The 24,169-nt window shown below is 37.1% G+C and overlaps 1 protein-coding gene across 1 annotated transcript; it reads left to right on the plus strand.

Annotated features, from left to right (window-relative positions):
• Positions 1-9,300: 9,300 nt before the first annotated feature.
• Positions 9,301-23,414, plus strand: LOC110154649 (LIM domain transcription factor LMO4.1-like). Its single transcript, XM_020918658.2, has 5 exons — positions 9,301-9,596; positions 14,291-14,494; positions 16,570-16,666; positions 18,835-18,993; positions 23,159-23,414. Exons 2-5 carry the CDS (start codon positions 14,292-14,294, stop codon positions 23,165-23,167), a joined length of 468 nt encoding a protein of 155 aa, XP_020774317.1. The 5' UTR covers positions 9,301-9,596; position 14,291; the 3' UTR covers positions 23,168-23,414.
• The last annotated feature ends 755 nt before the right edge of the window (positions 23,415-24,169 follow it).

Below are 24,169 nucleotides of genomic sequence, written 5' to 3' on the forward strand. Positions count from 1 at the left end.
TGACTTAACAAACTTGAAGTCAGGGTAATTTAGACCATTTTGAGTGGCCAATTAACCTAAGTGCATGACGTGAGAAGGAATAGCTGTAGCAGTGGAAACATGCAAACTTGAGGCTGAGCAAAAAGTCATTAGACATCCAGCTGTCAGGGTAGTGTGCTTCATCTGTGTACCTGGCAAAAGCTGAGAGAGGCCAGTCACAATCTTATATGACAAGGTTAAAGGTGCACTATGTACCATATTTTCCGCACTATAGGGCGCACTTAAAAGCCTTTAATTTCATCAAAAAATGACTGTGCGCCTTATAATCCAGAGTGTCTTATATATGAATTTATTTGGGTGTCTTAGTACGACTTTATTAACTACAAAGCAGCACCACTTGCAGCATTACGGCTCCCGCGGAGTAATACATACTGTGATTTCTTTTAATATCAAAATGCACCTGTCAAGAGACACGCTTACAACGGCCACTTTAAACTCAAGATTATTATAAAATTAAACTGTGAGCTGCGTGGGAGCAGTGGATGAGAGAAGGTGAACACACATTCACCAAGACAGGGAGACAGCGCCGGGCGACTTATGCCACGATCTGCCAATGGATCGTGGACGCCTGGGCTAAAGCATCAATATTAACTGTGATCCGAGCTTTCATCAAGACCAGAATCATCACTGAACTGCCAGGAACAGCAGGATGCTGTAATCGCCCAACTGTTTGAACAATTATGAGTTATTGTGAACAATTTAACGCTCTCAGACAGCACTTTTTTACGCGTTACAATTGAACAAAGTTGAGAGTTATTGTGAATGCATTAAATAAAGTTTGACTGACTTATCTAACTGTTGTTTCATTTAATGCGCCTTATAGTCCGGTGTGGTTTATATGTGAAAAAAGTTCAAAAATAGACCATTCAATGACAGTGCGCCTTATAATCCAGAGCGCCCTACAGTGCGGAAAATACCTTATTTCTACGAAAATGTCATTGCTTACTTTGAATGTTCCACAGTAATGATAAGAAACAGTTTTACCTTACATTTATTCAATTACAGGTGGTTTTACAGCTCAAAAATAGTTTGAAAAACAGACATTCTGACTGTGAGCGGGGTTGCCTCTCCACAGATCTGAGCTGTAACTTGGTCTTGTTTGGTCTCCATGAACATAGAAATGTTTAATGCCATACTGTGAAAAATTCCTGACAAAGCAATAATAGAGAAAAGTTACACAATGCACCTTTAACCGTGTGTTATTTTGCATATTTACCTAAGGTCATTTTCAATCGCGCTCTCAGCCGGTTCACATGGATTCCTGTCCCGTCCCCCCGCCTCACGGGAGCCGCTGAGCACACAGGACATATATACGGCCGTTGCCATGGAGACTAATGCGCCAGTTAGCGTCACCGGCCCGGGACAACATGGGTCTCAAAGGCTCTGTTTGTTTGTAAGACTGTTGGGCGCAGGTGTCATGACGCTAGGAAATTGGTTTACAAGTGAGTCGTTAGGGTAAGTATTCCAATTTAGGGCACTTCAAATTCTCCCTTGTTTTGGTCAGTGGTGGAAAAGTACCTAAATGTTGTCATCAGGAAATATGAACACATCTGGAATAGCCCTAATAGTATTGTAAGTAGTATGTTTGGTTGAAAAGTGTTAAAGCTGCATTGTGCAACTTTTCTGGTGGAGGGTTCGTCAAACGCTTGCCTCCGTGGAGATGGTATTGCTTCGTCTGGAATGTTTCACAGTATGGCATTAAAACTTTGATAACACTTTATTTAGCATCATTGTAAATGGTTAATTTGTCATGAATTAGTATTTATTCAGCCCTCATTAATGCCTAATTTTCTATAAGGTTATTCTGCCATTAGTTAGACATTTACAAACACTTTCCTATTAATGCACTCCTTATTCCTGCTTAATAATATGACAGTAGGCCATTTTTGTCCATGAATTACGATTCTAATAAGCTTTTAGCGCAAATAAGTAAAAACTACATTTCTTGTGTAACTAGTTCTTAACACCACCAGCTTATTAGAATCATAAGTCATATACAAATATTGCCTAGTATCATATTAATAAGCAGTAATAAGGAGTGTATTAATAAGAAAGTGTTTGTAAATGTTTAACTAATAGCACAATAAGCTTATGTGGAATTAGGCATTAATAAGGGCTGAATAAATACTAATTAATGACAAATTAACAATCTACAACTATGCTAAGCAGGTAGTTAGATGTTAATAAGTGTATTCTAAAATAAAGTGTTACCAAATCTTTTCTATCTTCTTGGAGACCAAACCAGACCAAGTTACAGGTCAGAGCTGTGCAGAGGCAACCCCACTCACAGTCAGAATGTCTGTTTTTCTTGGTATTTTTGAGCTGTAAAACCACCTGTAATTGAATAAATGTAAGGTTTAATGTTTAATGTTATACTGTGGAACATTCCAGGCAGAACAATGACATATAATGACATATAAAACACAAACAAAACAAGCATGTGATGGATCAAACAAAAAGTTGCACAGTAACTTGTAATAGTTCTTGTAATAGTTTTTTTCCCCCCGACAAAAACATACACCAAAGATCAACAAATAACTTGAGGTGCTTTTTAGCAAAATTTGGGGTAAAAGTTATGCAGTGCACTTTTGATTTTTGTTTTTAGAGACTAATATAATTTGGGAACACTGACCACTATCAAACTTTTCTGATTGGTTAAGAATCCACACTGAGATTTGATATCTTTGCTTGAAAATGTCCATAGGAAGAAAGCTTCCATCTGTAATGAGGCTGACTGACCCGTCCCTGTTGTTCTCACACTTCACCACTAGATGCTACCTACATTACTGATGTCTGATTGTGTGCCAGCTTTAGTCTGACAGAAGAAGACCAGAGAGGACATGTGAGTCTGAACAAAGACCAGGTGAAGGTAGTGGAGAGGAACCAGTTTCATCTACTGGTGAAAAAATAAAAAATAAATAAACATGCAGATGGTAGCTTTAAACTATTTTTACTGCAAAAATATACAAAAAACATGGATTCTTGCTTCTCCACAGATTTCATTTGTAACACATGTCACCCAGAGGTTAACCAGTAATAATTAAAGGATTAAAAAAATAACTTTGAACCTGCTTGTCTTCATGGAGCTATAATAACATTAATCTCACACTGTGAAACATCACAGGCCATGCAAAAACATCTCAATGGAGACAAGAACATAGTGCACCTTCAGCTGTCGTTCAAATGGTCTTAGTGGTCTTCAGGCATCTTTGGTTCTCTACACTTCTCACTGACAGCACTTGGTCCTGTGAGCTCCTGCCAGTCGCTCTGCTCTGATGCTCCTCTGGGGTTTACTTTGGCGTCGAACCCAGACACAAGCTACAGGTGCCACTCTATCTCCCCCTCCTCCACTTTCTTCCCCTCATCCTCCTCCTCCTCCCTCTCCTCCCCCTCCTCCTCACAAAGAGCTGAGAGTCTGACACAGGAAGAGGAAATGTGGAGGAAACGGACAAATCTTCAGAGAGCGTCAGGTCCCGTCCAAAAGGAAGCGGCCACTTTCCCTTCAAAACAGAGAAAAACAAACTGTTGAGTTGTTATTGGCTTGTCCGGGTTTAACGGGTGGAATATTTCTTTTCAAACTGACAGGAGTTCACTGGAGCAGAGTCAACACCTCCACAAAGGGTTAGTTTAGACAAGAAAGGGGCCTGACGTCAAGAACTGTTTAAAGGGCCCATATTCCACTGTTTTCTGATCTCTGTTCTAATGTTGTTTTCCTCATTACAAACAGACCTGGAGTTGTGTTTGTTTCATTCACACATGTTTAACACACAAATCCTGTATATTTTTTGAGTTCTTCTCTCAAACAGAAAACACTCTGTTCCACCTTGTGATTTCATGTCATTATACAGCACATGAAGTGCTCCACTGTGTTTTTAAACTCCATACACCTTCACTAGAATTTTAAATTTTAAACTCTGGAAATGCAAATCTCTACTGAACAAAAGGTCAAAGGTAGCTGGTTATTCAATTTAACTTCTCCACTAGTAGTTTAGCTTGAATAAAACTTTAAATATTGAAACTACCCAAAACACCTAAAACTAGTAAAATGATCAATGCCCAATAACGAATCAATACAATATTTAAAAATGCGTATGACAGGTTGGACTACACATTTTACTAAAGCACAGTTAAGATCATTCTATTCAAGATATTACTTAACATTTTACTCTTTCTATCCCAGTGTGGACATTTTTTTCGTTTAAAATTTGACTTTCTAGTTGGAAATCATTAGCCATTCTGGCGCCACCTAGCGCCTCTGCTCAATTTAATTTCTCTCCAGCGACTAGGTCAGGAATCAGAATACACTAGATGGTTTGCAAGAACCCTGTAAGTTGTAGACTGCGCACCGTCCAATCAGTGAAGAGCTGTGAAGCCATGACGTCAAACTCGAAGCGCCTGTCTGGGTCCCTTTTGTGGTACAGCACAACAGTAAACAAAGCAGTCGAGATGAATGTAGATGAAACCATACATTCTTTGTTGACAATGATTCCCGAGATCGAGGATTTAAAGAAGGAACAAAGAGAATGTTTGGTGAATTTTATCAAAGGGAAAGACGGGATTTGGGAAAAGCTTAATAATCCAATTAGCCTTGTTAGCGGCGCATTACATGCGTCATGACCAAATAGCAGCGATTGGTTAAATGGAAAAAGCCTACTGCCTACCGTCGAGCGAATGAATCCTAATGCTGCGAGGTCAGACGGAAACCAGCTGATGAATCAGGCTAGGAAATCATGACATCAGTAGAGTAAACCAAAACTCGCCTAAAGTAAACAGAGATAGAATGTCTCTTTTTAAACAGTGTGGCTTTCCTTTCCATAGAAAATTAAATAAGGAAGAATCAAATACTTTTATAACGTCTTGTGGTGTGGGAAAAGGGATATTTTATTTTATTATTCTGATAACAATATTGATAAAAACATATATTTTTACATTTTCTCATTTTATATGGAAAATATTTTATTCATTGCAACTGTCAGTGGAATAATACCAATTCTAATATCTTTCAATTCAAATGCAATCTACAATATTATTTTAAATCATTAGAAAACCTTCCAAGCTAACTACATGCCATCAGGTTATCAATCTGGATCATTTAACTACCACTATGTCTGTACTTGTCAAGTATATATATAATACATTTTAATGGAAATGTACACAGGAATTATTTGACTAATAAAATGATGAGAAAACACCTTTATTTTGTTCAAATCATGTTTAAAGTATCAGGAAAATAAGTTTTGTAAGTTTAAATTATGCCTAAAATTTGGACTGCCATCAATATGACTCTCTACTTACAGTTATTTTCAACATATTTTTAAACTGTTCTTCACACATTGCTTCTCGATTGGTGTAAAACTGTAATTTATATTTACAACAGATTATACTTACACCAAATTACCGGTAAATAGAAATTAGAGAATCACCAAAACCTGTCAAACGCACATTAAAAGGATCGTTAGCTCCATAAACTGAAACACTGTTGGAGATTCTAAGATTCTAAGAAGTCACAGATGTCATAACAGTGATTATAATCCAACAAATACACAGGAATAGGTTAACATAATATTTTGTGCTCAGGAAGTAAAATTTCAATAATTATTTCCTTTACCTCACAAGAAAGTATAGCACCTTGTGTAGCTCTGTTACTAACCACAGATTTCCAAACAAAACTCTGAACTAATCACATTTCAGCTTCCAGTTTATAGTCGCAATTTCAAGACAGATTATTTTGTTGTGAATTGTTAATTACTATGGCAACAGTTCTGATTTGTTGCACGTATATTATAATGTTTCCTCATCAGAAACATACCGGGAGTTGTGTTTTGTTTACTTATTTAGGCTGAGTTCTTCTCTCAAACAGAAACTACTGCAAAAAAAAAGGTAAAAGGTAGCCATTACGTCACAAGGTGGAACATTTTGAGCTCTGGAGATTAAAGGAATTACTCAGGCATGTGTGAATGAAACAAGACACAACTCCAGGTATGTTTTTGAGGAGGTAAGCACATTCTAACATGACTTAAAGCCCACAAGAGTCTAAAATAAACACTGAATGCATTTATTTTAAGTAAAAAAAATTGACATCATATTTGGTGGAAGCAAAATTAGGTTTTAATAATTATTTCCTACCTCACAAGAAATTAGCACATCATCTTGCTATGCATGTCTGTTGCTAACCACAAATTTCAAAACAAAAATCCAAACTAGTTACGTTTCAGCTTCCACTTTAGAGTCGCCATTTTGAGGACTTTTCACCATTCAAAAGATAGGACATTGTGTTTTGAATTGTTAATTCCTATGACAACAGTGCTGATTCGCAGTGGTGAAAGGTAATGAAGTACAAAGTAAAAAGAACTTTTCTTTAGTTATTTTTAGCACATTTCTTCGAGCAAAACAAACACAAAAATACACAAAAACAGCTAGAAAAATGAAGAAATCAATTTAAATCACTTAAAATCTGCTAAACTCATAATCAAAATCACACCCTGTAATTGTTGTGAAACTCTCTGCAAAATACTTTTTACTCTTTTAGTAAAATAAATACTTTCACATAAGTATATTTTTTCATGTGATACTTTTACAATACACTGTTTTGGGGGAAAACTAAATGAACTCATTTACAAGAGAAGATTAAGGTAACGCGGCTTTAAAGGTTTTTGGTTGGGGGTTCGTCACTTGTTTCCGCAGTGTGACATTAAACAGCTCGCCCTGTAATTGTTCTGAAACTCTCCGCAAAATACTTTTACTTTTACTTGAGTAATCTTTTGCCTTGGTGTCTGTACTTTTACTTAAGTAACAAAACTGAGTACTTCATCCACCACAGCTGACTCATAGCTTCTAGCAGCACTTTCTTTCTTTCATTCAACAGTCAATCAAAATGTCTGGCAACTGTCTGTGAGCTGGGGCCACCAGAGCAGTCACATTACATAAGAGACCACACTGACAGCAGAGACTTGGGGTTTGAATCATTTGGATCATTTCTGACTCGAGCTTTACCTGAAATCTGCCTGAAGTGACTGACTGTTCACATGCGCCAACGTCAGACCGGAGTTTGTCCAAGTCAACAGCCTGCTCTCTGTCATGGAGGGAGGCGTTACTGCGTGTCAACTTTTGGAGGATAAAAATATTTCCACGATGAAAAAAGGTGTTAAAAGTGTTTGGCTTCGAGCTACGTGGGGATTTTTGTATGGGCGGCGGCGTTGATACTGACGTTATGTAAAGGTGCACTATGTTATGTTAACTTTTCTGGTGGAGGATATGCCACATGTTTGTATCCATGGAGATGTTACTGCGTTACTAGTATGTTCCACAATAAACTATTAAACTTATCTTTGGCCATGGAGACATGATGTCACCAGGCCAAGTTACAGGTCAGCTCCTATATGGATGATTATACTGAATAGAGATTTAATTACACTCTTAAATGGTTTGTAGATCAAAATAACAGAAAAAATAGAAATGCAATACAGTCAGGATTCTTAATAAAAACATTACAGCTTACACCATATATGGAGTAACTTACAACTTATTCTTGTATATAAGATAAACTGCTAAATGGTGCCCTCTACTGGATGCCACCTGGAAATACAACACAAGAAATAATGGTTCTTTTCTTTTTTAGACAGACAAATATTGCTTCTAACTTGCATGCATACTTGTCAAGATTACATCCACTCTTACAACAATAGAACAACTTCAATTTGACATGAGCTCCTACAGATATGTTCCTATGCCCTTAACATGCAGCTGAATAGGTTGTGTGGGCTTGTTAACAATGTAAAACAACGAGTGGACACGCGTGTATTTATGACATTGATTGTAAGTGCCCTTAATGCTACGTTTGGCTCTTGGTGTTCTGGCTGCAAAACAACACTAAATAACAATGTACCGTTCAAGTGTAGGTGGGAAAAATAGACGTCTTGCCCTGATTGCATTGCTTTGGTTTGGAGACTTCAGGAAAAGTTTGTGATAATGTTTTTTTTTTTTTTTTAAACTGTTACAATAGCTGTATAGTTTACAATAATACTGTAAAAATATGAGATAAACAAACAATATAGTTCTGCTGGAGGTTGCACAAGACAGTAATATAGATTGGCCCAGCTGACAAACAAAAGAAAACAATGAGTATACAGAATTTTAATTAATATATGCTATGTGATTAAATTACAATTTCATAACTTGTTGTAATCTATTATGTTTGTGTCATCATTAAGTAACTGCAAGAATTTCCTGATAAAAATGTCCTTGATTTGAATCTGACCTCCAAAATGTATTCTGTTAACATTATACAGCAGTTAACATTATACAGGAGTAGGGTCAAATTCAGAGGACAATATACCTAGACATAATTTTCTTGTAAATAAAAAAAATGTTAGGCTTTGTTGTTCAGAATTGAGTTTGTATTTGAATCAGTCAAAATTGCAATATTAATTTTCACAATCCCAAAAAGCGATCTGATATTGATTTTTGAGACAGTCCTGAATTGTTTTTTAAGATGCTTGAACGTGACGATGATGACAAATCATTGTCACGTTGATTTGGTACCAGATGGGGGCAAGAGACAGTTTTTCCAATTGATTACATTCTATTTTGCCATGAAATATCTCAAAAGTAAGTTCACCCATTTTGATACGGATCATTTTTTAGTCACTAGAGCCCAGAACTCACTGTATCCCCACAGAAAGCTGCACTTTAACAGTATTTATTTACCTGCACCCATCTGTATTAAATGTTATCGGCCTATAGAATGTTGTGATGATGATAGAAAGAGCCAGCTAAATATTTTGTCCTCTATTAGTTATGGTTAAAAATAAATAAATAAATGGATAAACAGGTGAAAAAATAAAAAAAGTCTATTCAGTTTCCAGTCTAGTCCTACATACCGAAGTACCATTTTTGTCTAAATGTAGTAACAGCACTTGGTCTGGGCATGGCAGCACAACCCACTCTTTTGCCATCTCTCCCCTTGACTTACACAGTGTCAAAGTATGTCAAGTATAAATCGCGCCTTGTAGCCTACTATCATTTGTTTTTATAGCTGCTTTCCATTTGGGACTCGCACACGGACACGTTGTGAAAACATGTGGGCAGCTTTTTTGGGAAGAGCCGTGAACGCGCACATTAATAAGCCACTACAAACCCATAAATCATCTTGACTCTGGCCGCGCCCCCGTCGGCTCCCATTGGCTACGGCGCGCCTCAAGTCCGCTACGTCCCTTCTCTATAATTTAAATAGCTCCTTGCGCAATTTGATGAATAGTGTCGCTGACTGTCAAAGGCGCTCGGAACATCTGAAGGAGCGATTGTACGCGCAGATCAAACAGCGATGCGTCACGAGTGCTCTCCAAAGCGACTTGTAGTTTTGGGTTTGTTTTAAGCGGGATTTTCAGGGACTTTTATCAACTATTGCCCCCGATCTCCGTGTGTGCTGGTTTTGCTGCTCCAAGACCTACGAAATGCCGAGTTTAAGCGGGGTTTTGAAGCTGTAAACTGCGGTTGTTGTCGTGATATCGCCCTCGTTACAAACTTCACCGCAGGAGCAACACGTTTGGCTCGGAAAGGTAACGTGCCAATGTTTTTTTTTTCTCTCTCTCTCTCTCTCAGCGCGCGCTTTGGCAAATGGTTTTCCATGTTCTTTTTACGCACAGCTTGGCCAATGCACGCGTTATGAGGAAGCGTTTTTGGATCAAGTTTGTGCAGTCGTCCTTCATTTTTAATCAAAACTGCATTTTCATTTCATTATTGGCATATTTCCAAAAGTGCCATTTAGTGACTTTTTAACCCAATCTCTTTGTAAAACTCGTGCATCTTTTAAGCGCCAAGTTTGTGCTCATTTTCAAGTGCATAACTTTTAAGTGCGTAAGTACAGTGATGAGTCTGCACCGCATGTTTGGTTACACCTATTAATCACCCTTTGTTTATTATTTTTCCACCTCTGTTCGGGAATTGAGTATCTTATTCTGCCTTCCTCACTGCTTTGTGTGAGAGACTAGAGTGGCAAGCAAAGTTACCCCAAAACTGCTCTACTGAGAAACCAACCTTAACAACGTGCCATAATGATACAGCAACATTATAGAATTACTTAGTAGAATTAGAAGAATATAATTAGTAAACCTATAACTGCATTAAATTGGCAATATTCAAAAATTAAAACGCGTTTAAACAACCCAGAATCTAAAAATACCGCTTCTTACTTGCATGCGTACTTGACAAGCTTAAATCCGCTCCCACAACAGTAGAACAACTTCAATTTGGCACGAGCTCCTACAGATATGTTCCTATGCCCTTAACATGTAGCTGAACGGATTGTGTGGGCTCGGTAACAATGCAAAACAACAAGTGTACACTCATGTGTTTATGACACTGATTGTTAATGCTACGTTCTGCTGTTGGTATTCTGGCTGCAAAACAACCCTAAACATGTAATAACAATGCACCGTTCAAGTGCAGGTGAGAAAAATAGATGTTGACTGCCCTGATTGCATTGCTTTGGTTTGGAGACTTCAGCCAAAGTTTGTGATAATGACTAAACACACACACACACAACACACACACTAACAAAAACAACACAACTTGGTTTGACTTTATGTAACAGTAAGTAATTGTATTTAAAATAGCCAAGATTTAAACATATTCCATTGTTAGAATGGCTATTTACAATATAAGGTATGGAAATGTGAGATAAAACAAACAAGATAGTTTTGTGCTGGAGGATAATAGTCTACATTGCACCAGTTGACATGTACTCTGCATTTTTTTTTTTTTTTATAATTAATACTATGATTGTGTAAACAGGTGTGCAATTTTGAAATAGTTGTTGACTCGAGTCACAGGGTTATTAGTCACAGAGATGTCAGTGCCAAGTTTTAGTGAAGATAATTACAGTTTTATTTATCTGAAATTATAATAATTACTTGTATCGTAGAAGGAAACACTAGTAAATGTTATGAACAACTTTAAAACAAGTTGAGCTGTTGAGTTTTTCCTGTCACTCTGCCTAAAACAACCTTTGAAACTATCGTGACGTTTATAATTGGAAGTAATAGCATCCAAATTAAAATTTCTACACACTCATGCAGTAATAATTATGAAAATATTTGTTTTCATGCCAGGTGCCCTTCCTGTTGACATACTAACCAAATTAAAATGGCCAGATTGAGCAATGTGGGTGAAGTGTCTTGCCCATGGACGCAACCTCTTGAGCAACCTTTGAACCTGCTAACCTAATACAACGCCGTCTGCTCATCTACGTCTACAGCAGCGTAAAGAATACAATGTCTGGTAACACTTTATTTTAAGGTGCACTCATTAGAATCTAACAAGCTGCTAATTTGCACTCATATACACGGTTAAATCAATGTTAATTAGTATTTTGGTCTTATAAGCTTATTCTGCTGCTAAAAAGACATCACTAACACTCTCCAGTTAATAAACTAGTTACATAGGGGTTTGCAATATTTACGTGTAGAAGCATTGTGGACCTAGCCCTTAACAGCACCCCTACCGAAGCCTGTTAGGATGATAATTCATGGTAAAAAAAAAAAAGTCCCTACATCATTCTATTAACAATTAACAAGGAGTTTAATGACAGGGATGTATTAGCCACAGAATAAGGTTATACAGACTAATACAATTGTGAAGCCCAAGTCAATACTAAACACCGAATGAACTACTAATATGTGTGTAAATGAGCAGCCAGCTAGATGATGAAGTAAAATAAAGTGTTATCAAATAAGACTGGAAAATGAATCCAAGTACCACCTAAACCTAAGTACCATAATTTCCTCCATAAACAACAAAATACCCTGACTATTTCTGCATAAAAACGGCTAACCCTCTAGTTTAGATCTGTACAACATGATCTTTGTATTAGTATATCAGTTCATGTTTCAGCCTTTTTTGTCAATTTTCATGTTTAAATTTTGAACTTTGAAAATAATTGTATTACTAAAACATAAATCGCAAGTCTAATGATCAAAAAAAACATTGGTAAAAAAGCCAAATGTTTCAGGCCCATTACAAAATTTCTATATTTTTAGCTATTCCCCAAAACTAAAATTGTCTATATTTAAAGGTGCATTGTGTAACTTTTCCGTTGGAGTATCCGTCAAATGCTTGTCTCCATGTTTCACAGTCTGGTTTTAAACCTATCTATCTCCGTGGAGACCAGACTAGACCAAGTTACAGGTCAGATCTGTGGAGAGGTGACCCTGCTCACAGTCAGAATGCCCGTTTTTCTCTGGATTTTTGAGCTAAAAAAACACCTGTAATTGAATAAATGTAAGGTAGAGCTGTTTAATGTCATACTGTGGAACATTCCGGGCAGAACAATGACATATCCATAGAAACAAGAACTATTTTAGGGATGGGACAAGATCTCATGCCAGAAGATTTCGCAAGACAAATTGTTTTGTGCACACATAAGGAATATTTTTTCCCCCACATTTTTACATTTGGATCGTGAAAAAAAGGTTACGTGAAGACAAGATAAATTTCTAGAGAAGCTGTAGTTCCAAAAAGCAGCGCTACAGTGACAGAAAAATATGAAATCAGTATATTAAAAATGGTGAGCCCAAAACTGTGTTGTAATCTTGTATCTCATGTGTCTTGTATCTCAGTGTGTCTTGTCCCACCCCATCCAAATTACAAATTCTACAAATTCCCTTTAAAATACACACAGGCCTGTCATGATAACAAATTTTCAAGTATGATATATTGCTGAAGTAAATATAGACAATAAGCGATAATACTGAAACAAAACCATAAAGTAGAATTATCCCCCAAAAAGTATTCTTAACGTACAACATTGTGAAAAGACTGAGTTGACGCCTCACCCGCAAAGCCATCACAATTGTGAGTGATGTAAGCCACCCCACACAATCTGTTCAGCCTCCTGCCCTCTGGGAAGAAGTACAGGAAGAAGCCTCTGTTCCTGCTCCACCAGACTCAATAACAACTTCATCCACCAGGCTGTTAGGATGCTGAACTCTCTTCCCTTTCTAACCACTGGGCTGCCAAAAAGCTACAATTTCTATTCTTCATATGTTCTGTATGAAGAATTGACAATAAAGACAATAAACCTTTTAGAATTTTGAATTGAATTGAATAAATGGCAGAATACAACCCATTTAACACAATAAAATTATTTAGTTTTAGTTCATAATTCAGACTTCTACAGCTAAAATCATATTGTATTGCTGAAAAAATACACACAATAAAAATGTACTCCCAAAAATGACTGTTCCATCTGTCATCTGTCCTGTATTTAGGCCTGTTACGATAATTACTATATGGATTAGATGGAACAATAAGGTTTGGGAGTCAATATTTGTCCTGGTACTTTTTATTTGTACTAGTGGGGAACCTTTTGTTATTTTTCTGTACCAAGATAAGATTTAAGCTGTAGAGAGCTGGATAAATGACCTCTAGGAATCATTATAGCTTCAAACTAACTACCAAAGTGTTGCCTTCTGCTCTTTATTTCTGTTTGTATGCAGTTTGTATGTTTTTAAACCAAACTGTACATTGTTTTTATTTTTTATTTGGGTCGGGGGATCCTTCTTCAGGGTTTTTATTGTTATAATTTTGGTTTTGTCTATTTTTTCTTCAGCAATATGTCGTATTTCAAAATTTCTTATCATGACATGTTTATACATGTATTGAACAATAGACAATATAGTAGGGATAGGACAAGATGAGGAAAATGATCTTGTAAGATTTTTTTCCTCATATTTTTATGTTTGATTTAGATAAATTTTTTAACTTTGTTGAATAGAGCAGTGCTACAATGACACCAAAACTGTAAAATTAAAGTAACCTTTCTGGTAGAGGGCCGTCAAAGGCTTTTCTCCATGGAGATGTTATTGCTTTGTCTGGAATGACCAAGTTACAGGTCAGATCTGTGGAGAGGCAACCCCTGTTCACTGTCAGAATGCCTGTTTTTCTAGTTATTTTTGAGCTACAAAACCACCTGTAATTGCATAAAAACAAGGTAAAGCTGTTTAATGTCACACTGTGGAACATTCCAGGCAGAGCAATGACATATCCCCAACCAAAAAGTTACACAGTGCACCTTTAAATATTTAAAAATTGTGAATTCAGAATTGTGAACTGAATGGCACTGAATGGCAATCTCGTGACATACCTTGTCCCATCCCTACGATATAGTAATTATCATAAGCAACAGGCCCACATACACACTTTTCTCCACACATGGCGCTCACCTCTCATCTCTTTGTGTTTTTGTTGTTGGCAGTATGGTGAACAATCAACCCTCAGCCCCCAGGTCGTGTGCCGGATGTGGGGGGAAGATCGCCGACCGCTTCCTTCTCTTCTCCATGGAGCGCTACTGGCACACGCGCTGCCTCAAGTGCTCCTGCTGCCAGGCCCAGCTCGGAGACATCGGCACCACCTGCTACAGCAAAGGGGGCATGATCCTGTGCCGGAGCGACTACATCAGGTGAGGGGACAGGGAGGAGAGGAAGAAGAGGAAAGGAGAATTAGGACAGATGGAGACGGTTTTGTTAAAATATTTGATTGAGATATTTTTTTTTATTATTTCACAATTTAGGTTTCTGATTTGGGAAAATTTTTCTAACAAGTATTGCCATTTGATTTGCAATTTGTGTTTCAGTAATAGGATTCTGTTCAAAGTTCACATTTTAATTCACAAAAAGACTGAAATATGAATTGACAAACTAATACAAGAATCACATTTCAGAACATGTTTGAACAGATCTAAACTACAGCAGTTTTTTTTTCAGAAAAAGAGGGATATTTTGTCGTTTTTGGAGGAAATTATGGTAGAATAGCAGCCTTTGCGATTCAAATTGCGATTTTGATTCAACTGCGAAGGAAAATATGTTCAGCTCAGACCTCTACTAAGCATTGCAGTGGTTAGTTTACTAGCAATATAACGTTATTTTAGGAAATTAACTCCATATTTTTATCTAAAATTATTGATAAATGCAGTGAAACAGATTTTCTGAAGTGAGATTTTGTTCAGGGAGTGAATTTTAAACACATCCAGGTAGAAAAACATTTAATAAAACTGAAAACTATGAGCTGCTAAACTGATACCAGAATCACATGCATTTCAGAACACGTTTGTAACAGGTATTATAGACAAAAGAATAGGGGAAAAGAATGTAGATTAATGGTAGGTGATAGGTAGAACTGTTTGAAAATCCTGATGGTCCTGATGGCAATATTTACTCGACATCAGATATGTGATAAAATTTGTCTTCATATGTAGGCCTAGAAGTTAAGGTTTAGTAGACAAATATGAAGTGAATGGCCACAAAAATGCAGAAATATTACTTCAAAGTTCATTTTTACAGCATTAGATAGCAATTACTAAGCATTACAATATGGGTTGGTAGTGTGGGGCAAATTGAGTACTGTACTGTCTCTAAGCAGAATGTAATTTCAGATGACAGTAATGTTTGCCCACTATCCTTAACATTGGCAGCTTGCTCCTCGAAATTTGTAATCCATGCTGTCGTTGTATTCTTGGGCAAGACATTTCACTCAGCTTGCCAATGAAAAATAATACGACATTATCTGCCCCTGCAAATATTTTACAAGAGATTAAAGTTGTTACATAAAAGTAATTGTAAGCGCAGAATTAAAACCCATACATTGTAATTGTTAAACTACATAAATGTTGTCACAATATTAAAAATTCAAGATCAGCTTTTGATACCAGTTATGATATCACAACGATGTTAGACAATTTAATTTCATTTCTAACACAAAATACGAGTAGGAGTACAAAAACCTAAAGAAAAGTCCCAGTTTTGTTCTATTTATGGAATTTTGTATCTGGGTATCAATAATTTTGCTATTATTATTATTTTTATTATCTTATTATTGATACATTATTACTTATTATTCATTACATTATTACTTATAAACACATTTTTCAATTAATACTATACCATGAGATGTGAATATTATTATCTATCATCATTACTGCTTAAAGGAGGGTCCGCCACCTGCTTGTCTCCATGGAACTGTTATTGCTTTGTCTAGAATGTTCCACAGTATAGATAAAGCCAGTTACAGCAATACGCTACATTACGATTCAGATCTGTGGAGAGTCACCCCTAAAGACAGAAGGAGTTAATGTATTTTTGAGCAACAGAAAGCCCCGTAATTAATAAATGCTAGAAGGATATGTTTAATGTCATACCGTGGAGCATTCCAGGCAAAGCAATAACATCTCCATGGAGACGAGCAGGTTACAGCATTACGCTACATTACGATTCAGATCTGTGGAGAGGCGAGCCTATTCACGGAAGGAATTAACGTATTACTGAGCAACATTAACACCAATAATGAATAAATGCTAGATGGATATGTTTAATGTCATACCATGGAACATTCTAGGCATAGCAATAGCATCTCCATGGAAACAAGCACCAGAAAAGTTGCGCAATGCAGCTTTAATAGTGGTACAGTCTCTTTGCTTGTTTGACATTGCGGGTTAGGCTAAAACATGCCTGAAAGCTTGTTGTGTTATTCTGTCTGCAGACTCTTTGGGCACAGCGGGGCGTGTGCTGCCTGTGGCCAGTCTATCCCAGCCAACGAGATGGTGATGAGGGCACAGGGAAATGTTTACCACCTTAAAGTAAGTCCCCCCGATTTCCCATCAGCCACTTCTGTCCCCTGCTGCTCGTTTGACAGCAACATCTGGGATTTGGAGCCGAGACAGGGGAGATGGAGAGACGCTTCCCCTTTAACTGCATTATGCCATGCTCTGCTTATTCATTAGCTGTACACATTATGTCTTATAAAGCGAACTGCAAGGGCTGAGTGATTTGGGGAAATATCAAATCATGATTTTTCAAACAAGAATTGTGGTAATAGGGGTTTGTTCGAAGTTCATATTTTAATCGTGTCCCGGAGAATTTCCAAAAAAGACTGAAATATGAACTGACAATCTAATACAAGAATCACATTTCAAAAATAAGTATTGTCAATTTAAGTTCCTTAACATTTTCAGCTTGTTCCTTGATATTTGTAATCCATACTGTTGTTGTGTTCTTGGGCAAGACACTTCACTCAGCTAGCCAATTTAAAGCAATTCAGATCTGAACTACAGGGTTAGCAGTTTTTATTCAGAAAAAGAGAGACATTTTTGTGTTTTTTGGAGGAAATTATGGTAAAATAGCTGCCTTTTGATTCTAATTGTGATTTTGATTCAATTGCAATTCATCTTGTAGCCCTACTATCTGCGTTATTGAATCTAAAATGTACAAGAATAGCTTTCATACAAACAATTACGGAAACATTTTCAGCTCAGACGTCTACTAAGGTACTGCAATCGTAAATTTACTAGCAATCTAACTTTATTTCGGAATGTTAACTCCATAGCTTGGTCTGAAATGATTGATAAAAGCAATAAAACGATTTTGAGATACTATACATATTTTCTAATGTTTTAAAGTATACACAAATACAAACAGTTACAAAATATTATTTAAAAACAGATGCCAAACACTGGTCCTATCTTGCAATGGCAAAGAAGTAAATCATGGACCTGGAAGTAAAAAAAAACAACCTTAAACGATCTTTCTGATATTATTTGGTATTCAGTCAATATTCTACCTTGATTAGTTTAATTAAATAACTGTCTAATTGAAAATGTTACAGTGTCTTACAAATATGCAGTTTTGTCCTTGGCTTTTTATTCATAAAACATAATCCAGTTATGATCGAAGTACTTGGCTAACAGCATTCTTCACATTTCACTAAACTTTGGCATGGTGCTATAATGTTTATTCTAAATTCCTGACTCCAAAAGGCATGCCTTGCTTTGTGGCTGTGTAATTTTTAATGCTATTAAGCTGAATGGCACAACAAAGGACCAAGGGCGCATTGTGCTTAGGTTTTAAAAGCTGACTTGTTTCCCCCGGCAACATTAAATAAAGCGAACGTTGAAACTTTCTATTGAAAAATATGTGTATACAGTTTCAGGGAAGTGGTAAGGTCAATTTTCAGTGAACTCTCAAATCCTTTGCTTTGACAAAATATAATAATAATAAATAAGTATGCATTCTTACTGTGAGCTGGCTCTACAGATCTGACCTGTAACTTGGCCTGTTTATGTCACCTACTTGCCTTCATCAAGACAAGTTCTCAGGCAAAAGCAATAACATCTCTAATTGTATAGACAATATGTATGTTAAATTGTCTGGAAAGATAAGTCTATCCCTTTTACAAATGGAGTCTGCAAAACAGTTTTGTATTGATTTTATTTTTAGATTTTATTCAAAGGAGGGTCCTCTGACAGTCATAAGTGAAGCAGTACCAGCACAAATCAGTGGCTAAAAATATTCACTAGGAATATTATCATTTGGATTTATGTTTCCAAATAAAGATTAATACTATAACTATAGAAAAAAATGCATTGGACCATCCTGTAAAGGTTTATGTAGTGGTATCAAAAAAAGGTACGACAAATCTGTATTTATTAAGTACTTGCAGTAGAGATGATTCACACAATTCCCTGTTTAATTTAAAAATGTAAATCTAGAATTGCTTTTAAAGGAATCGTCCCCTACAATATTTAAAGGTTTTTATAACAGCATACAACTCAAAACTCCTAGTCAGAATGCCTGTTTTTCTAGGTATTTTTGTGCTATAAAATCACCTAGAATTGAATAACTGTAAGGTAGAGCTGTTTAATGTCATACTGTGGAACAAGGACATATCCATAGAAACAAGAAGCCCAGCCAAAAAAGTTACAGAATACGCCTTTAAATCAAATCTATATCTTTGTCTGTCCCTGTGCAGTGCTTCAGCTGTGCCACCTGCAGGAACAGACTGATGCCGGGCGATCGCTTCCACTACATCAACGGAAACATCTTCTGTGAACACGACAGACCCGGAGCCGCCCTGCTCTCCAGCCACCTGCCCCCCCTGCAGAGCAACTCAGTGCTCACGGACCAGAAGGTGAGGACACGGCCATATATGGCTTCTTTTTGGAGGTTTAATGGAGCAAGTGAAATTTAGAAGTACGGCTGGGAATCACAAGGTTCTTCACAATTTGATGATGCACTAAAACTGGCCCACACCACACTAATGTCTCAATATATATAGCTCATCATATTCTGCAATAAAGGAAACTAATACAGATTTACAACAGAATTTCTTGGTTAAACCTCAACATACGCATTCTGTTAATGAAATACATTTAAATATGTTCATATATTCATAACTGTGAATATTCTAACTGCTTTACATAATTATTAAATGTTTACTTTCTCTAAATAAGCAACACAATATAGACATTAATAGATAGATAGATACAGATGCAGCTTCTCAATACAGAAACAAAAAAGCCAATTAACAGTATAACACAAGATATATATATTTTAGAATAGTGATTCCAAATGTTTTACATAAGCACGACCTCGGAAAATGTATGACTTTCAAACTATCACCTTAAATGTATAGGAAAATTGCAAACCCAAGACTAGAGATATGAGCTGAATCTGTGTTGCCTGGGAACCAAAATATACACTTCTTCAAAACAAATATGTATGCTTATGAGGAAAAAAGAAAGGAGAAAATAGGGACTGAAATACCTTGCAAATTTGTAAATCAAAAATGAGTAGTGAGCCTCTTCATTTTACATGTCAAATGAAAAAAAAAAAAAAACACAGAGGGAGTGGTGACCAGACTGATATCACTGTACAACACATACAGAGCTAAATAATTCTGGATTTACCATGCTACTGAATCTCTAACTGACCCAGAAATAAACGAAGATAAAAACAGGACCAAACTGGTGAAACTACAAAAAATAATGACCAAAAAGAAGACCAAGAAAATTTATAAACACATAAAATTGAAAACTTTTTAACTTCATTTCAGCTTTTCTGTCTGCTTTTCAGTTTTTCAAGTTTTTCTTCTAAAAAAAACAAAAACAAAAAAACAAACTGTGCTGATTTTCCCAGAGTGAAGGCAGCCACAGCAGGGCAGATCATTAGTAACAGCCAAATGCTCTTACTATGCTGAAAAACCCAAAGTAACAAGAACATACAGTGTGTAATATAAAGGCACAGCTTGGGGGTACTATTGCCTACTGTTGTTGTGTCTCTGGGCATCGCACTTAATTCCATTTTTCATTTTCATAGGTTTTGACAAAATGAGTTAGTTAGGGCTCTGAAAGACCTGACTCTGGGCTGTTTATAGAGGGTCATAATGCAAAATCAACTTTCTCCCAGGCCCTATTTGAACCTACTCTGATCCATCAGCCACCTCGCAGTGGTAGAATTCGCAGTGGTAGAATTCGTTTGCTCGATGGTAGGCGGGTACTTTTTATCATTTAACCAATCGCTGCTATTTGGTTGTGACATATGTAATGTGCCGCTAACGGGGCTAACTGGTATATTAAGCTTTTCCAAATTCCTGTAGGAAGAAGGGCAATGACATCTATCCCCTTGATAAAATTCACCAAACATTCTCTTTATTCTGGCTTTAAATCCTTGATCTCACGAATCGTTGACAACTCTGAATACATTGGCTCTTCGCTGATTGGCTGGTGCCCGAACTTACACTTGTGGGGTTTTTGCGAACCGTCTATAGTATTTTGATTCCTGACCTAGTTGTTAGAGAGAAATGAAATTGAGTGGAGGCACTAGGTGGCGCCAGCCTGGCTAATTTGAACCGTCATTAAGGCCGAATTATAGTTCTGCATCGACTCAACGCACACTGCCCCCTTCGCATGGATCTGCGTCGAGGTCTATGTGCCACAAAATAATTCACTGCCACAACGCTAGGAGGCTAGGATTTAAAAATGGCGCTTATATATACAAAATTAAGTGGGGAAGCAGGAGTACTGAAAATGTATGCAGCGTGGTGGTAGAGAGGACCAATCCCAGCCCTTATTGTCTGCGTCGATTCATCATGTAGTTAGAACATTTCGGAAGTGGAGGGAATTTAAGACAGAGACGATTTGACGCACAACCATAAATTGGGCTTTACAGTTAGCAGTACGATTCTGTTCAATATACTACAACTTCACAAACCTGATACAATGTGATAATGTTCTGAAGGAGTTGTGAGTTATATATAGCATTTTCAAAATAACAGATAACAGGTAACATGGTGAACTTGTTATGTATTAGCAGATAATACCCCATAGAGGTGTAATATTCCCTGTTTAAAATCTATTAGTGTTTGGACCTTTTTAAAAATTTCTTGTATGGAAACCCTCAAATAAATCATCAAAATGAGTCAATATCTCAGCTAATTTTAGAAAAAAATGCAACTTGGAAAGCCAAACATTCCCTATAGCGTCAATGTATTAAAAGTTTGACAATCACAGGTTTATATAGTAGCCTTCAAGTGAATGGAGGTGTCTACAGAAGCCAATCTATCAACTATAACTACACCTGTGGGAAATGAAAAGGAAAGTAATAATAATTTTAGAACCGTATACCGTAGGTTATAAAAGGCTTAACTCATTTCAATAGTTGAATGAAATAGCATATAGAGAAAGTGTTGACTTAACGTGACTGAATAAATAAGTCACATGCAAATAAATGACTTCACTGGAACCAATCGATCAGCCAAATTGGTCCCATGAGATACAGGAGAGATGATCATTTTGGAGATGTCAGCTGTAGGTGTATTATGTATGAGTGCTATGCGAGCTAATGCGTTACTGATAAGTAGCAATAGCACAGGGATTGTAAAGGCATTTGGGCACAGTTGAAAATATGTTATAATGTCTACTGATAAGAGCTTGTTCATCTTTTATTCTATCAAACCCGATCTGAACCTGTTTTTGAAGGTCCTATAGTACACAAAATTGATTCTTGTGAGCTTTAAGCCATGCTATAATGCTGTTAAAGGGCCCATCTCATGCAAAATAACTCTTTTTGCATTGTATCTTATGCACATATGCAAGCACAATTTGGGTTTTGGACCATCCATTACACAATAGCTATGAAATCTTACTGATTTCTTGGAGTCAGTCACAGACCACGAACTATGAAAGGCCAGCTATTGCTCATCCCTCCGTCCGTCCTGAGGAAGCACAGGCTCCGCCCTCCAAACGTGACGTAGTCTCAGAGTGAGCTGCCCTTCCTCCGCCCATCTCAGGCAGGGAGGGAGGGAGAGACAGGTGTGCACCCTGTGGCATAAGTGTACAGCCCTGCAGCCACACAACCCGTTTAGCAGTCAGCTAGCGGTAGGAATAAACCTTTATTCATCATGGTGATACACCGCGTTCAGCCTTAAGTGTTGGACCCGAATTCAGACGAGGACAGGGTGGAGGTGGTGGAGTGGGGGCGGGTGCAAAGCGCTTTCTCCTATGTCAACATGTCGTAGGTGTAGCTGGCCGCGTCATTGTTGTAGCAGCTTTAGTTCGATGTCACGTGGGAGGGTGGCAGAAATACGCTGCAATTTGTTAAAAAAACACTGAATCAATCTAAAAACCACTTCAGCGACATCACTCTTAGAAGGTAGAAAGGTGCACACATTTGGTTCATACATTCACACTATCTATATCTCCAAAGCTCAAAATGCTCTGTTCCACCTTGTGATGTCATCAAGTGGTCGGTTTCAAGTTAACTTTTACCTTTAGTTTAGTAGATATTGCTAATTCCAAGGCTGAAACCAGATGAATGATTTTAGTGAAGGCATATGGCACAGTGCAACACTTTCTGTATTACCAAATGACATCACAAGGTGGAACAGAGTGTTTTCTGTTTGAGAAAAGAACACAGCCTAAATATGCGAGGTCTCTGTGTTAAAAAAAAAAAAAACATGTGTGAATGAAATAAAAAACTCTGGGAATGTTTTCATGAGGAAACAACATTGTTAAAATGTCACTGCCAAAATTGAATTAGTAGTGTGTCATTATACACTTTATTTGTCACCATTTTTCATAGTTTTCTGGGTTAAAAATGTCTAGTTTTGACAGACAAAAACATCAAAAAAGAAACTGCTGACTAGTCGACTACTAAAATAATCTTTATTTGCAGCCCTATTAACAACTATTTATTTATAATAAAAAAAATTAAAATTAAATTTAAAAAAAAAAGTTTGATTTCACACTACCCCAATACTAACTATCTACATTGCCTTCTTTGTTATTCTTTTACAGGTCTGCTGAGCGAATACAATTTTCTATCTCCAGCCATTTTCCCCAACCTCCAAAACTTCTTCTGCTACTATGAAACGTGGGCCTCCATTTTGGCTCTACACACCCTTGTTTTTCCGAAGAGGACGCACTTGCCACCACAACAAACTCCTACTACTCCAATCATCTTTCATTTAATTTGTGTTCAATGTTTGGAAGTCGTCTGTGCAAATTTTCGGGGACTAGAGTTGCAAAAACGCTCCCAGTAGACTCGACTAAAGCTGGAGCCGAAACAAGGACTATAATAATGATAAGAGGCTAACGCTATGAGCCGCCGAATGGGGAACAAAAGATGGTTCAGCTAGCGTTTGATGGACTGCTCTGAAATGACTGTCAAAGCTTCGCCATGTGGCATTATTTCCCCCGAGCTTCACTGTTTTTAATGAACTCCTGATCTCTCTGTTGTCTATGTTAATCTGAGATCCTACGCACTGAGGTTGCCATATTAAAAAAAAGGAAAAAAGAAAAGAAAAAAATACTGGGTGTAATGCAACAAAATGTCCAGATGCCATAACAGTGGATAAAAATGGTTGGACTATTACAGTGATTCTCAACTGGTGAAAATTTGGGACCATATTACTGCCTAAAAAAAAAAAAAGAATATTAGAAGGCCTACATATGCATTTGGGGTACCAGATTTTTGCAGTCCAGTCATTCCTCACTTCCCTAACACATTCCTAATTATTCACCATGATGACTATATAAGCACTTTACACTTTCAGAAGCCAGAGCGGAGTTCTAACTAACAACAGCTAGCATGCTAACAGCACATTTCCTGGTTTGCAGAGGGTACCATTCTTGAATTACAATTAGACGCAAACAGCACACAACAATAACATTTTGACCCTAAGAGCTGCTTTTACAACATATCTATAATGTCTATAATTTTACTTTATTACAAGAAAAGAAAACGGATACAGCCTTTTTTAATATGCCTGACTCATCAGCCGGTTTCACTTCGTGGAAACCGTCTGA

The sequence above is a fragment of the Boleophthalmus pectinirostris genome, unplaced genomic scaffold (assembly GCF_026225935.1).
Source record: "Boleophthalmus pectinirostris isolate CB_2022bp ecotype Guang Dong unplaced genomic scaffold, ASM2622593v1 HiC_scaffold_4, whole genome shotgun sequence".
NCBI classification, from domain to species: domain Eukaryota; kingdom Metazoa; phylum Chordata; class Actinopteri; order Gobiiformes; family Gobiidae; genus Boleophthalmus; species Boleophthalmus pectinirostris.

Bases quoted from the DNA above. Each gene is read 5' to 3' on its own strand.
- LOC110154649 (XM_020918658.2), top strand. From the start codon at position 14,292: ATGGTGAACAATCAACCCTCAGCCCCCAGGTCGTGTGCCGGATGTGGG. The intron at 14,495-16,569 runs GTGAGGGGACAG...TTCTGTCTGCAG, and splicing joins TGCCGGAGCGACTACATCAG to ACTCTTTGGGCACAGCGGGG. The intron at 16,667-18,834 runs GTAAGTCCCCCC...GTCCCTGTGCAG, and splicing joins GAAATGTTTACCACCTTAAA to TGCTTCAGCTGTGCCACCTG.